General features: G+C 16.3%; 3 protein-coding genes across 3 annotated transcripts; 1 reads left to right on the forward strand and 2 right to left on the reverse strand.

Moving 5' to 3' along the window:
* Positions 1-606: 606 nt before the first annotated feature.
* On the reverse strand, positions 607-4,149 carry PADL01_0812600 (conserved Plasmodium protein, unknown function; the record flags this gene model as incomplete). Its single annotated transcript, XM_028681467.1, has 6 exons — positions 607-652; positions 742-856; positions 989-1,016; positions 1,166-1,259; positions 2,260-3,935; positions 4,147-4,149. The coding sequence occupies 6 exons, from the start codon at positions 4,147-4,149 to the stop codon at positions 607-609; spliced, it is 1,962 nt and encodes a 653-aa protein (XP_028537842.1).
* A 3,327-nt stretch (positions 4,150-7,476) lies between these two features.
* On the reverse strand, positions 7,477-9,030 carry PADL01_0812700 (conserved Plasmodium protein, unknown function; the record flags this gene model as incomplete). The annotated part of the gene is made up of 1 exon (XM_028681468.1): positions 7,477-9,030. One exon carries the CDS (start codon positions 9,028-9,030, stop codon positions 7,477-7,479), a length of 1,554 nt encoding a protein of 517 aa, XP_028537843.1.
* A 2,274-nt stretch (positions 9,031-11,304) lies between these two features.
* PADL01_0812800 (translation initiation factor SUI1, putative) lies at positions 11,305-12,554 on the forward strand (the record flags this gene model as incomplete). Its single annotated transcript, XM_028681469.1, has 4 exons — positions 11,305-11,698; positions 11,823-11,965; positions 12,127-12,309; positions 12,465-12,554. 4 exons carry the CDS (start codon positions 11,305-11,307, stop codon positions 12,552-12,554), a joined length of 810 nt encoding a protein of 269 aa, XP_028537844.1.
* Positions 12,555-12,814: the final 260 nt, after the last annotated feature.

Consider the following 12,814-nt stretch of genomic DNA (forward strand, 5'->3'; position numbering starts at 1 on the left):
TTTCTTTAATTAAAGTACACCTAATTTTATTATTATTATTTTTCGTCACTTTATTATAGATAGTTCTCATCTAATTTTTTTTTTTCTATATATTAATGCTTATAATTATTCTACCTTTTATTTGAAAAAAGTATATGTTTTAATAAATTATTTATTCCACACCACTATATAATAATAATAATAATTAAAAAAAAATTATTATTGTAATTAATATATTTTTATAACAACAGAAATTAATAATAAATAATAAAATAATAAAATAATTAAAAAATATGTTTATATACTTAGGAATAATATATATTATATAATATTGAATTAAATAATAAAAAAATATTCCTTTTTAATTACATGTCTTTAAACATATTTCTTACACATATATATGTATTTATAATTTGATTAAAAAAAAAAAAAAAAAAACTACGTTTAATACTTTTCGAGTTGTAAAGTTATAAGGTAAAGAGAAAAAAAAGGAAAAAAAAAAAAAAACAGTTACTCTAAAATAAATTGCCACTTAAATATATATAAATATTTTTAATTAAATATATAAAAAAAAACAGTTTAAAAAATTATAAAACACATTTATATTACAAGTATTTATATAACTTTTTAATATGTTCCATATTGATGTGCTTCCCTGGACTTCTGTTTTAAGCTTCAAAGAAAAAAAAAAAAAAAAATATATATATATATATATATATGTATATAATATCATATATTATAACATTTTTATCTTTTTCTTACAAGTAATAATCAGGATCTTCCGAATTGTTAATATGATTATTTATTGCATTTGCTGAATTATATTCGGTTTGCTCAAATTCATAGTCGTCACTATACATATTGGTATTGTTCATATCTTGAAAAGAAAAAGACACACATATATATATATATATATATATATATATATATATATAAATATAGTATAATATTTGTTTTTTGTTCTTTATATTATATATATTTAAAGAATTATATAAAATTTATTAATTACTATTATCATTATCCGATTTACAGTTATCCTATGAAAAAAGAAAATAATAAAAATGTAAAAAGTTAGTAAGAGTTTATTATATATTTATATCAAAATAGGAATGATCTATATATATATATATATATATATATATATATATATATATATATATTTATTTATTTATTTATCTATTTATACCTTCATATTATAATTATCATAATTCTTGTCCATATTTTCAGAATTATATAGATCATTATTTCTTTTCATATTCATATTATGTCCTTGGTAAATTCTATAACAAAAAGGAATATTAAAAAAAAAAAAAAAATTAATAAATAAATATAAAGACATTAAAATATGATATGTTTTATATTTCTTTGCATCTAATTTCTTTTCTTCTAATTTTATAATATTAAATATATATTAAAAAATTAGAATATATTATTATAACTATTTATAAATGTATATGTAATATATTATGTGGATATAAGAATTTTCAAAATAGAATATTGTAAATTATTCTAAAGTATTAAAAATCAGTTTATTATTTTATTTACTTTTTTTTTTTCTTTTTTCCTTTTTTTTTTTTTTTTTTTCTTTTTTTCCCCACAAACATATATATGTAAATATATATATATATATATATATATATATGAACATATATATATATACAAATGTCATATACTATAACACATATTGTTGTGATAATGTATATATATTATACTATATATATAAATTATACATATAATAAAGTTTTACTTATAAAAAATGACATATGGGGTATAAAATGTATATAAATATTTATATATACATATTAAAAAAAAAAAAAAAAAAAAAAAAAAAAACGTACATGTATATCGAACATTACACAAATTATTTTATAAAACTTTGATATATTAAATATATACATAATAAAGAATATTACATATATATTTAAAAATATCCATAAGAATTATAGTAATATAACAAAAATAATAATAAGGATAGAACAATAATAAATAATTTACATATAAACATTCGTATTGAAAAAAAAGAATACAAATTAGGTATCCACATATATATATATATATATATATGTAACATATTTCAATAAAACAAATATATTTTATTATTAATATATTTTCCTTTTATTTTCGGTAACATATAAGCATACATAAAAATATATATTTATATATATATATATATATATATAACATATTATATATATTTATTTATATATTTATATATATCAAATTATTATTATTTATATTATTTATTTTACGCATATGCTAAATGCGTGCGATTGTATTTACTTTTTATTGAAATTATTGATTGGGGGTGGTAAGGGTATATTTTGCTGGTACATATTGTTTCTGAAATTATTATTATAAGCTCCATTCATATAAGGATTCATCATATTATTGGAAAGATTTGGGTTAACATTCATGGGTATATTTGTCATAGAATTTTGTACATTTTGTGTTAGATTATTTGGCATATTTTTATAGTTATTAACAAATGGGAAATTGTTTTGTTTATAGTTCATATTTTGATTAGCCATAGTAACATTATTTGGTTGCATGGCAAGATTATTAGGTGGTGGTGGTGGTAAATTCATATTACCTTTTTTATTTAAACCAAAGTTCATATTATTTTGCATAAGGTTATTTTTATATTGTTGTTGGAAATCATTTTTTGAACCTTTATTTTTCATATATTTTCCTGCTTTAAATTTGTTCATATTCATTAGATTATTCATATTTTTCATCATATTCATATTATTCATATTATTCATCATATCTTTTTTCATTTTATTATCTCCTTTCCATCCTGAAATTCTAGGATCATATTTTAATGTTAATCGTGATATTAATATACTTTTACTATTAATAGAATAAAGCTTAAATAAGAAACATTCATTTACATGTCCTAATTTTTCAATTGGATAATCAAAAACCTGTGGAGGGATCTTCAAAACATTATATTCATCAGGATCTTCATCTACTTTCTCTTTAGTTTCTTCATTATTATTATTATTATTATTGTTATTATTTTCATCATTTGTTTGTTGTTCTTTTTCTTGTTGTTTCTCTTGTTCTTCTTTTTCTTGTTGTTCTTGTTGAGCTTGTGCTTGATCTTCATCATCTTGTTGTTGTCTTTTTATATCATCATCTTCTTCATTCGTTGTTCCATTTTTATTATTATTATTATTACTATTGGCATCTGTATTATTATTATTATTATTATTTTGTTCAGCCAATTGATTATTTCCTTTCACCGTTTTATTCTTATTATTATTATCTAATTCGGTCATCTTAAAACAATAATATTTGCATGTCTTCAACCATTCAGGTATTTCATTTACAATAGGCATATTAAACAAAACTGGTAACCAACTACTGTGTTCTGAAAGATTTAATTTGTAATCTTTACTTTCTTCTCTTACTATATTACAAAATCTAGCTAGTTTTCTTGGTTCAATTGGTAAAAATGGTAATGAAGATTTTTTGGTATTTCCTCCGTCAGTGCCAACACCACCTGCTGATGATACATTATCATTATTCTCATTATTATTTGCAACAACAGATTCATTCAATTGGTTTTCTTCTGGAAACAATAAATAGACATAACCATCTGGTTTTATTATATTCTTACTACTTTTTAAAAAACTAAAACAAAATAAATTTAATCGCAATTTAAACATTTCTGTCTGAGGATCAATAAATTCTGGATATCCATGAAATGATAATCCAGGTAAAACGTAGTATAAGGCATCAAACGTATTCGGTGGAAATTTTGATTTTAATTGAACTGGATTAATTCCATAGTGAATTACAACATTCTTATTTAACGATTGAATATTATTCTTGCTTTCTTGCTTTAATTCATTCTCTTTCAAACAACTACACACTTCTACTATGTCATCTTCATGCTCTTCTAGAAAACCGTTGCAGAAGCTGAAATTCTCATCACCAAATAATAAAATCCTCTGTTACAAAAAAAAAAATAAAATAAAAAATAAATGACACACATAAAAAAAAAAAAAAAAAGGTAAATAAAAAAAATAATGCATTTTTCCTTAAACATATAATATATATATATATATATATATATTTATTTATTTATTTATTTATTTATTTATTTATTTATTTTTATTATTTTATTTTATTCTTTTTTTTTTTTCTGTTTGAGGTACTTACCATTTTGATTTAAATATTAAATTAATAAATAAAAAAAATAAATACTAAATAATATTAAAAATTAATTTAATAAATAAAAAAATAAATATAATAAAAATAAAAAATTCTAAACAATAGATTTCTCTTTATTTTAAAAAAAAAAAAAAAAAAGAAAAAAAAAAAAAGAAAAATCGTCTGAAACTATTATATATTTCTTTAATTAGGGTTATTTGTGGCACATACAAAATTTTTTAATTATAACAATTTATTTTAAAATTATTAATTTAGTATCATAAATAATTTTCCTTAATGTTTTATATATAAAATATATATTTTTAATTTCCTGAAGGATATAAAAATTTACTTTTTTTCTTCTTGTTTTTTCTTTTCTTATGTAATATTTATATTATATAAAAACATATAATAACAAATGCATAACCAATTTATTTGTATAATTTTAATTATTATTAATTTTTTATTTGCTTATGTATCTTTAATAACATATATTTTACTTTATAAATTTTTCTATATATATATATATATAATATTCTTATAAACAAATTATTTATTTTTATATATTTTCTTTTATTTTGCTTTGCTTTTTTGGATTACACAATTCTATGTATTATATTATATACATATTATAATAAAAAAAAAAAAAAAAAAAAAAAAACAACACTTGTTTTATATAACTACTCGTAATTAATATAACTATTATAATTCAAATATATACACAGATTTTCTATCAAATTAATTTTTATAATATATAACATACACTTATTTATTTATTTATTTCTTATATTTTTCAATATATATATATAACATAAAAATATATACAAATTAGTAATTGTTTAATATTACTTTATGTTTTGTTCTTATCGCAACTGATATAATATTATTATAAAAATAATACATCTAAAAAAAATATAAAAATATAAATCTTCAAAATAAAAAAATATTATATTGAATATATAATTATATATATATATAATATATAATATAATAATAATTATTACTTTGAATTTTTTTTTTTAATTCCAAATTTCTTTTTTTTAATTTATATATATTATATTATATCAATACAGTATAATAAACAAAAAAAATATATATATAATATATTATATAAAATTATATAATTATATAATATTTTTTTATTTTTCCAAAAAGATTTGGCATATTTTTTTTTTCTTTTCTTTTTTTTTTTTTTTTTATTTTATTTTTCCTTTAATGATTATAATTATATGTTTATATAAGGTTTATTTATTATTAATATAAACGAATATTATATATTCTATATATTATTATATATATATATATATATATATATATATATATATATTTTAAATAAATATAAATAAATAAAATTATATTATATTATATATATATATATATATATTTATATATATTATATTATATAATAATGAAATATATAATAATAAACTACCAAAAAAGGAGGAAACATAACTTTTTAAATATATTGATATGATTATTTATTTCTTTAGTAAAAATAAAAGAAAAAACAAATTATATATATATATATATTTGTAAACTGAACTTTTTTTTTTTTTTTTTAAGTTATATTATTCGTATATAATATATATATGTATTGTATATAAGTATATATGTATACATATATATATCATATTCATATATATTTATCTTTATTTGATTATATTATTATATATGTATATAAATATTTTTTACAATGATAGTTTAAAAGGTCATAAAACTTTATGCATATTATTATATATTGTATATTATGTATATATATTATATATATATTATAATATTAAAGTATATGTTATATATATAAGAATACTGCTATTATATATAAATTATATAATAATTTAAATATATATAAATATATATAAATATTTGTGAATTAGAGCTCTTTTTTTTTCAAATTTCAATAGTTTTTATGAATATTTCATTGATTTTTGCTTTTTTAATTTTTTTTGAAACTTCTATTTATTATATTACGTATATATTTAATTATATATTTATAATATATGATAATATTATCAAAAAAAAAAAAAAATTTTACATTTTTATTAATATAACAGAAGTGAATTATTTACCTTTTTTTTTTTTTTTTTTTTTTTTTTTTTTCCACCTTTCTATAACAAAAAAAAAAAAAAAAAAGTCCACTCAAGCTACTTTCAAAGTTATTGTAAGTGTATAAAGTTAATAATCTTTTTTTCATATATGTATATATAAATAATACTTTTTTTTTTTATAAGGGTAAAAAAAAAAATTAAATGTTCCATATATAATAAGAAATATAATATAATATAATATAATATAATATAATATAATATAATATAATATAATATAATATAATATAATATAATATAATATAATATAATATAATATAATATAATATAATATAATATAATATAATATATATTATAAATTAGTTTATACATAAAATTTAGATAATAAAATAATATTTTATCTAAATTATTTAAAATATATATATATATATATATATTATAGGTTATCCTGTTTTATAAATATATATATTTAAAATATGATTATAAAATGAAAAGAAGCATATATTATAAAATTATTATACCTTTATATAAATGACCCAAAAAATGATTTACAAATCCTTACACTGTATTTTTTTTTATGCTATTATACATATAATAATATTATGTAAAATTATACTTAAAATTTTATAATATTATATATATATATATATATAATATATTAAATGCACATTGTTTTCTTTTATGGTGAAGAATCCTCATAATATATATATATATATATATATATATGTATATATTTATGCATATTTAAAAAAGTTTCATTATTTAATAATATTATGAAAAGGAGCCATATATTTTGTATATTTCCATTTCTTTACAATGTATACGTTCAAATAAATAAAATTATTGTTATTATAAGATATGCTCTTTTATTTTATATAATTGTCGAATAGGTAGGATTATTTATGGTTTTTATATTTTCTTATTAAAATAATTACAAAATAATTTTTTTTTTTTTTTTTATTCTTTTTATCACAAAACATATTATATATATTATGTTTTGTATATATTAATATATATATTTATATATGTTATCTTATGAATTAGTCTTGTATTTTATATTCTTTAATATAATATATACTTTTTTGAAGTGTCAATAAAAAAAAAAAAAAAAAAATAGTTAAAAGATAAAGATGCATATACCCACAGATGAATAACAAAAAAAAATATAAAATAATATAATAAATTAAAACATATAATATAAAATAATTAAACAAAATAGAAACGATACAAATAATGATATGATTATAATATCATATATATATATATATATATATATATATATATATTTACAAATAAATTAATTTTTTTTAAAAAAGTTTTTAAAAAAATGCTTTATTTTTTTTTTTCCATTTTTAAAATTTTTTCTATCATTTGAATTATCACTATCATCATATTCATTATCATAACTTTTATTATTATTGTATGTACTGTGTGTATTATTTTTGTTGAAGTATCCATTTTTTTTATTAAATATATTTTTATTTTTATTTTTATTTTTATCCGTTAAATTTGTATTACTATTATCACCGTGTATTTTATGAACCTTGTATCTTTCATTGTGTATCTTACGTATATCGCTTAGGGCTTGTTGTTCTTCTTTCTTTTTTTGATTGATAATATTAATTTTATTGTTAAGTGAAAGATTTGCTATGTTTGATAAGTTTTCTAAGCTTCTTTTTTGATCTTGTATTAAATTATCAGTTCTGTTATATTTGTCTACATTTAATTGATTATTATTTTTGGTTTCATTTTTTTCCATAGAATTTGAATATTTATATGTTATATCTTTATTTAGAGAATTCATAATTATTTTAACAGAGGATAGAACATATTCAAATAAGATAGCATCCTTATCATCAAATTTTTTTTGAAATTTCCATAAAAATTCTGTACATTCTGAATTATTAATAATATCTACATTAATTTTATTCACATATTCTTGTCCTACTATACTATAATTATAATCAGTATTAAAATTTAATATATCAAATAATAATTTAATTAAATTATATATTTCATCATTAATTAAGAACGTATTTTTTACTTGTATATTTCTTAACTTAATAGTTTTAAATTTTTCTTCATTTGGATGAAAGCTAATATTACTTAATAATTTATATAATACTTTAAATACATTTTGAAAATGTACATTTTGTTCTTCTATGTCTATATGTTTTTTTTTATAATATATAATTAATTGTTCAATAATTCTATCTAATATTATAGTAATATTAATAAGCATATCTTCTTCTATAATGTAGAAATTCTTTGCCGATATATTTCGTTTTATATTTTCATTTTCTAATAATGATTTCCTGAATTGAATTTCTAAAAAGGTTGGATTTTCTTTCTTATGCTTTACAATTTCTTCTTCATTTTTATTATATAAGTTATCTTCAGATATGTTTTTATTACTATTTAATTGATATGTGCCTATTGAATTATATTTATTAGTTATAGTATTATGTATATCATCATCATCATTATTATGATAATTATGATTTTTATTTTTGAAATAATTCATTTCCTTGTTTTCTTTTATATCATATTTATTACAGCTTGTTACATAATTTTCTTCAGAAATGTCGTTTTCTCTTTTTTGAAAAAATTCCCCTTTTTCAGAAGTACTATTTAGTTGTTCAATACTTTTGACATTTTTTGGATTGCTATCCTTTTTTTGATTTTCTTGACACTTTTCATTTTCCATATTGTCCCCCTTAAGGAGAAGATTTATTTTTTCATCATGTTCTTTTTCTATCTCTAATGAAATAGCCTTTTTCATTTTATTCTTATCAGTAGATGATATATTATTATTATCATCATTCTTATTAACATCCTTTACATTCGTCATATTTTTATAACATGCGATTTTATACATTCAATGTATGTTCATTTATTTATTGAACATATGCATTCTTCTTAGGTTATGCTTTTTTCTTTCACTTTTTAAAAAAAGAAGGAAAAAAAAAAAAAAATAGGAAAAAAAAAAAAAAATATAGGAAAAAAAAAAAAGGAAAGCTTTTTTTAATTTTATTTTTTTAAAAATATACACATCAATCACACTTCATATGATAATATAGGATCTAAATACAAAGGATAAAATAAATAAGGAAATCAGTATGTATAAATAATAAATAATAAATAAACATAAATTATAAATATATATATATATATATATATATATATATATATATATATTATATGTTGAGAAGTTATAAATACATATTAAATAAATATTATGTCAATGTTCAATAAATATTATTTTGTATTTACATATATATGTTTTATTTTCAATTTATTTTATTCTTTTCCTTTCCAAGCATTGAGTAAATATTTGCATGTTTTTAAAAGTGATCTTATTTTTATGTTAAAAAAAAAAAAAAAAAAAATTAATTAACAGGAGAAAATAAAAATATAATTCAAAAGTAAATTATATGTTTATCTGGAAATATAATATTGACATTAAAATAATATAACAAAAATGGAATGTCAAAAAAAAAAAAAAAAAAAAAAAAAAAAAAATATAATATATATATATATATATATATATATTAATTGACACATTTAAAGGACAAATTCATTTTGACATATTGTTTAATTTTTTGGAGATTTTAAGAATAAAAAATAACTATGTTATAATACACATTTACCCAGCTTTTATATTTTTACAATATTTTGGGTAATGCAAAAAGTAAACATCTTATACACATTTAATATAAAATATATATACACGTTATAGGAAATAATTATTTGTGTTTTTTGTTTTTTAACCCAAGATTTATATAATTTCAAGCGCTTTAAAAAAAAAATTAATGTCAAAAAAAAATATTACGTTAAGAAATAAATTTAGAATGTTACAATAAGGTATATTTGACAAAAACCGCAACAAATATATATATATATATATATATATTTATTTGTTTAGTTTTTTTTTTTTTTTTTTCTTTCATCCTCTGAATTATTTTTTTGTCTAGATTTCTATCTTATCACTTCATAATTTAAAGCAAAAGAAAATTTATGAACATTTATTAGTTTAGCACTTATCCCTATTTTTATTTTTATATATCATTTTTCTTTATTCGATTTTTTTATTTTAAAGCTCGTTTAAAAAAACACTTAAAATAACCAAATATAGAAAGGAATAAAAACATATATTTCTTTTTTATTTTGACAATAATATGGAGAGGATTATATATTTTTTCTTTATGTCTTCAAAGTAAATATATTTATAATGTTACGACAAAAGGAAAAGGGGTGGGGGAAAATTATATGGTAAAAGAAAAAAAATTTTGTTCTATAAATATTAAATGTAAATTAAATATATTTATAATACATATAATATATATATTTATATAAATTAATTTGTTTGTTTGTCATTTTATAAGACTCATACTTATAGTTATGAAATGAATATGTATATAAATAGGAATTATTCAAACGAGATTATGATACATTGTAAAATATTCAAAAATATACTTATCACTTTTGGTGTTTTTTATATTTTTTTTTTTAAATAGAAATATTATATTATCTTTAAAATAATATAATAATATTGTATATTCCCTTATTTATTTTTAAATCTTCAATAAATAAAAAATAAAATAATATATAAATAATATTTTGGAATATATTATAAATATATATATATAATACTATATTCTAAAGGATAAAGCATATACCTATATATATATCTGAAATTATATACATAATAAAAAAGAAATATACAATATATAAAATAAAAAATATGTATTATTAAACATTTTATATTAATGTGAATTCCTCAAAAATAAAATAATTATAAACAATGTGATTTCTTGAATATTTATATAAATAAATATCAATATTTAAAGTGATTCATTTTATATTTTTTTTTTTTGTTTTACATATATTATCATAAATATAACAATATAGTTATATTAATATTATATTATATTACATTATATTATTTTATTTAATTTTGTTTTGTTTTATTTTTTATTTTATTCTATTTTTTGTTTCTTTTCATATACAATTTATAAAATAACAATAACATTATAACAAAAAAAAAAAAAAAAAAAAAAAAAAAAAAAAAAAGTACAAACAACATTATACTTAATAAAAAACAAAACAAAAGAAAGAAAGAAAAATGGAAGAATTAGAAAAAGAATTTGATAAAATAAAAATAAAATGTGATATAGAAGAATCAGACGAAAAAAAAAATGACCAACAAAGTGTAGAAGATGAAGAAGAATATGACGAAGAAGATGATAGCGAAGAACAAAAAAAAAAAGAAAAAATATCTCAAAAAAAATTAAGATATTTAAAAATGAAAGATAAAAAAGAAGAGAAAAAGAAGAAAAAACAAAATTCAAAATTGAATAATAAAAATGAAGATGAATCATCAAAGAAAAAGGATGATGATATAAATAATAAAGAACATGATGTAAATAATGATAATAATAATAATAATAATGATGATGTTTGTTTGAAAGATGACAAACATGACAAGTATGAACCCGTCATCGTCGAATATTGTAAAGGTAATAATATATATATATATATATATATATATATATATATTTACACATAATAAAATAAAAATTAATGTATATATATAATTACACACCATAATATTTGGCTTATATTATTATTTTCCATTTTTAGTTTGTGGTATGCCATATGAATATTGTGAATATGGTAACTCCTTTAATGAGTGTAAAGAAGAAAATAAGGATAAATATAATTATGAAGCTTCAAATACTAACGTAGAAATTAATAAGAAGCAAACAAAAAAGCCTAGTAAAAATGTAATAATACATAATATTTGCTAAAATTATATTTAATCAAGAAAGTTATAATGCCCTTAATATATTAATACATTATTTAGTTAAATTATCATGTGTTCACATATATATATATATATATATATATATATATTTTTATTTATTTATTTATATTTTTCCTTTAGGTATCTCAAAAAATAACAATACAAAAAACAACAAGGGCAAAGAAAAAGGTGGTAACGGTTGTAACGGGATTACATCCTTATATCAAGCTAGAAAAAATGGCAAAAATATTTTCGAAATTTTATGCATGTGGTTCCTCTGTAATTAAAGGCGCAAATAATAACCCAGACCAAATAGATATTCAGGTAAAAAGAAAGGACCATATAATTATATTAATAATATGTGTATATGAATATTCCCTGTATCCCCATATGATATATATATATATATATATATATATATATATATATATATATATATGTATGTATATATATTTATTTATTTATTTGTTTTTTTTTAGGGTGATGTAGAACATAACATCGTTGAGGTTATTATGAAAAATTGTCCAGAATTAACGGAAGATTCGTTTACCATTTTACCATCAAAATAAAATAAATGATAAAAGAAATATTAAATTAACAAATATTTTTAACAAGGAATTAATAAAATGATGATTTAAAGTTTTATAATACATGTAACAGTTATGAATAATATTATAAAATATATATATATATATATATATATATATATTGCACAAAAAAAAAAAAAAAAAATAAATAAAAATAAAATAAAATAAAAATAATGAATGCTTATATAATATAATATAATATTATATTATATTATATATTCATATATTTTAGTAATATTTAG

The sequence above is a fragment of the Plasmodium sp. gorilla clade G2 genome (assembly GCF_900097015.1).
Source record: "Plasmodium sp. gorilla clade G2 genome assembly, chromosome: 8".
Classification (NCBI taxonomy): domain Eukaryota; phylum Apicomplexa; class Aconoidasida; order Haemosporida; family Plasmodiidae; genus Plasmodium; species Plasmodium adleri (nom. inval.).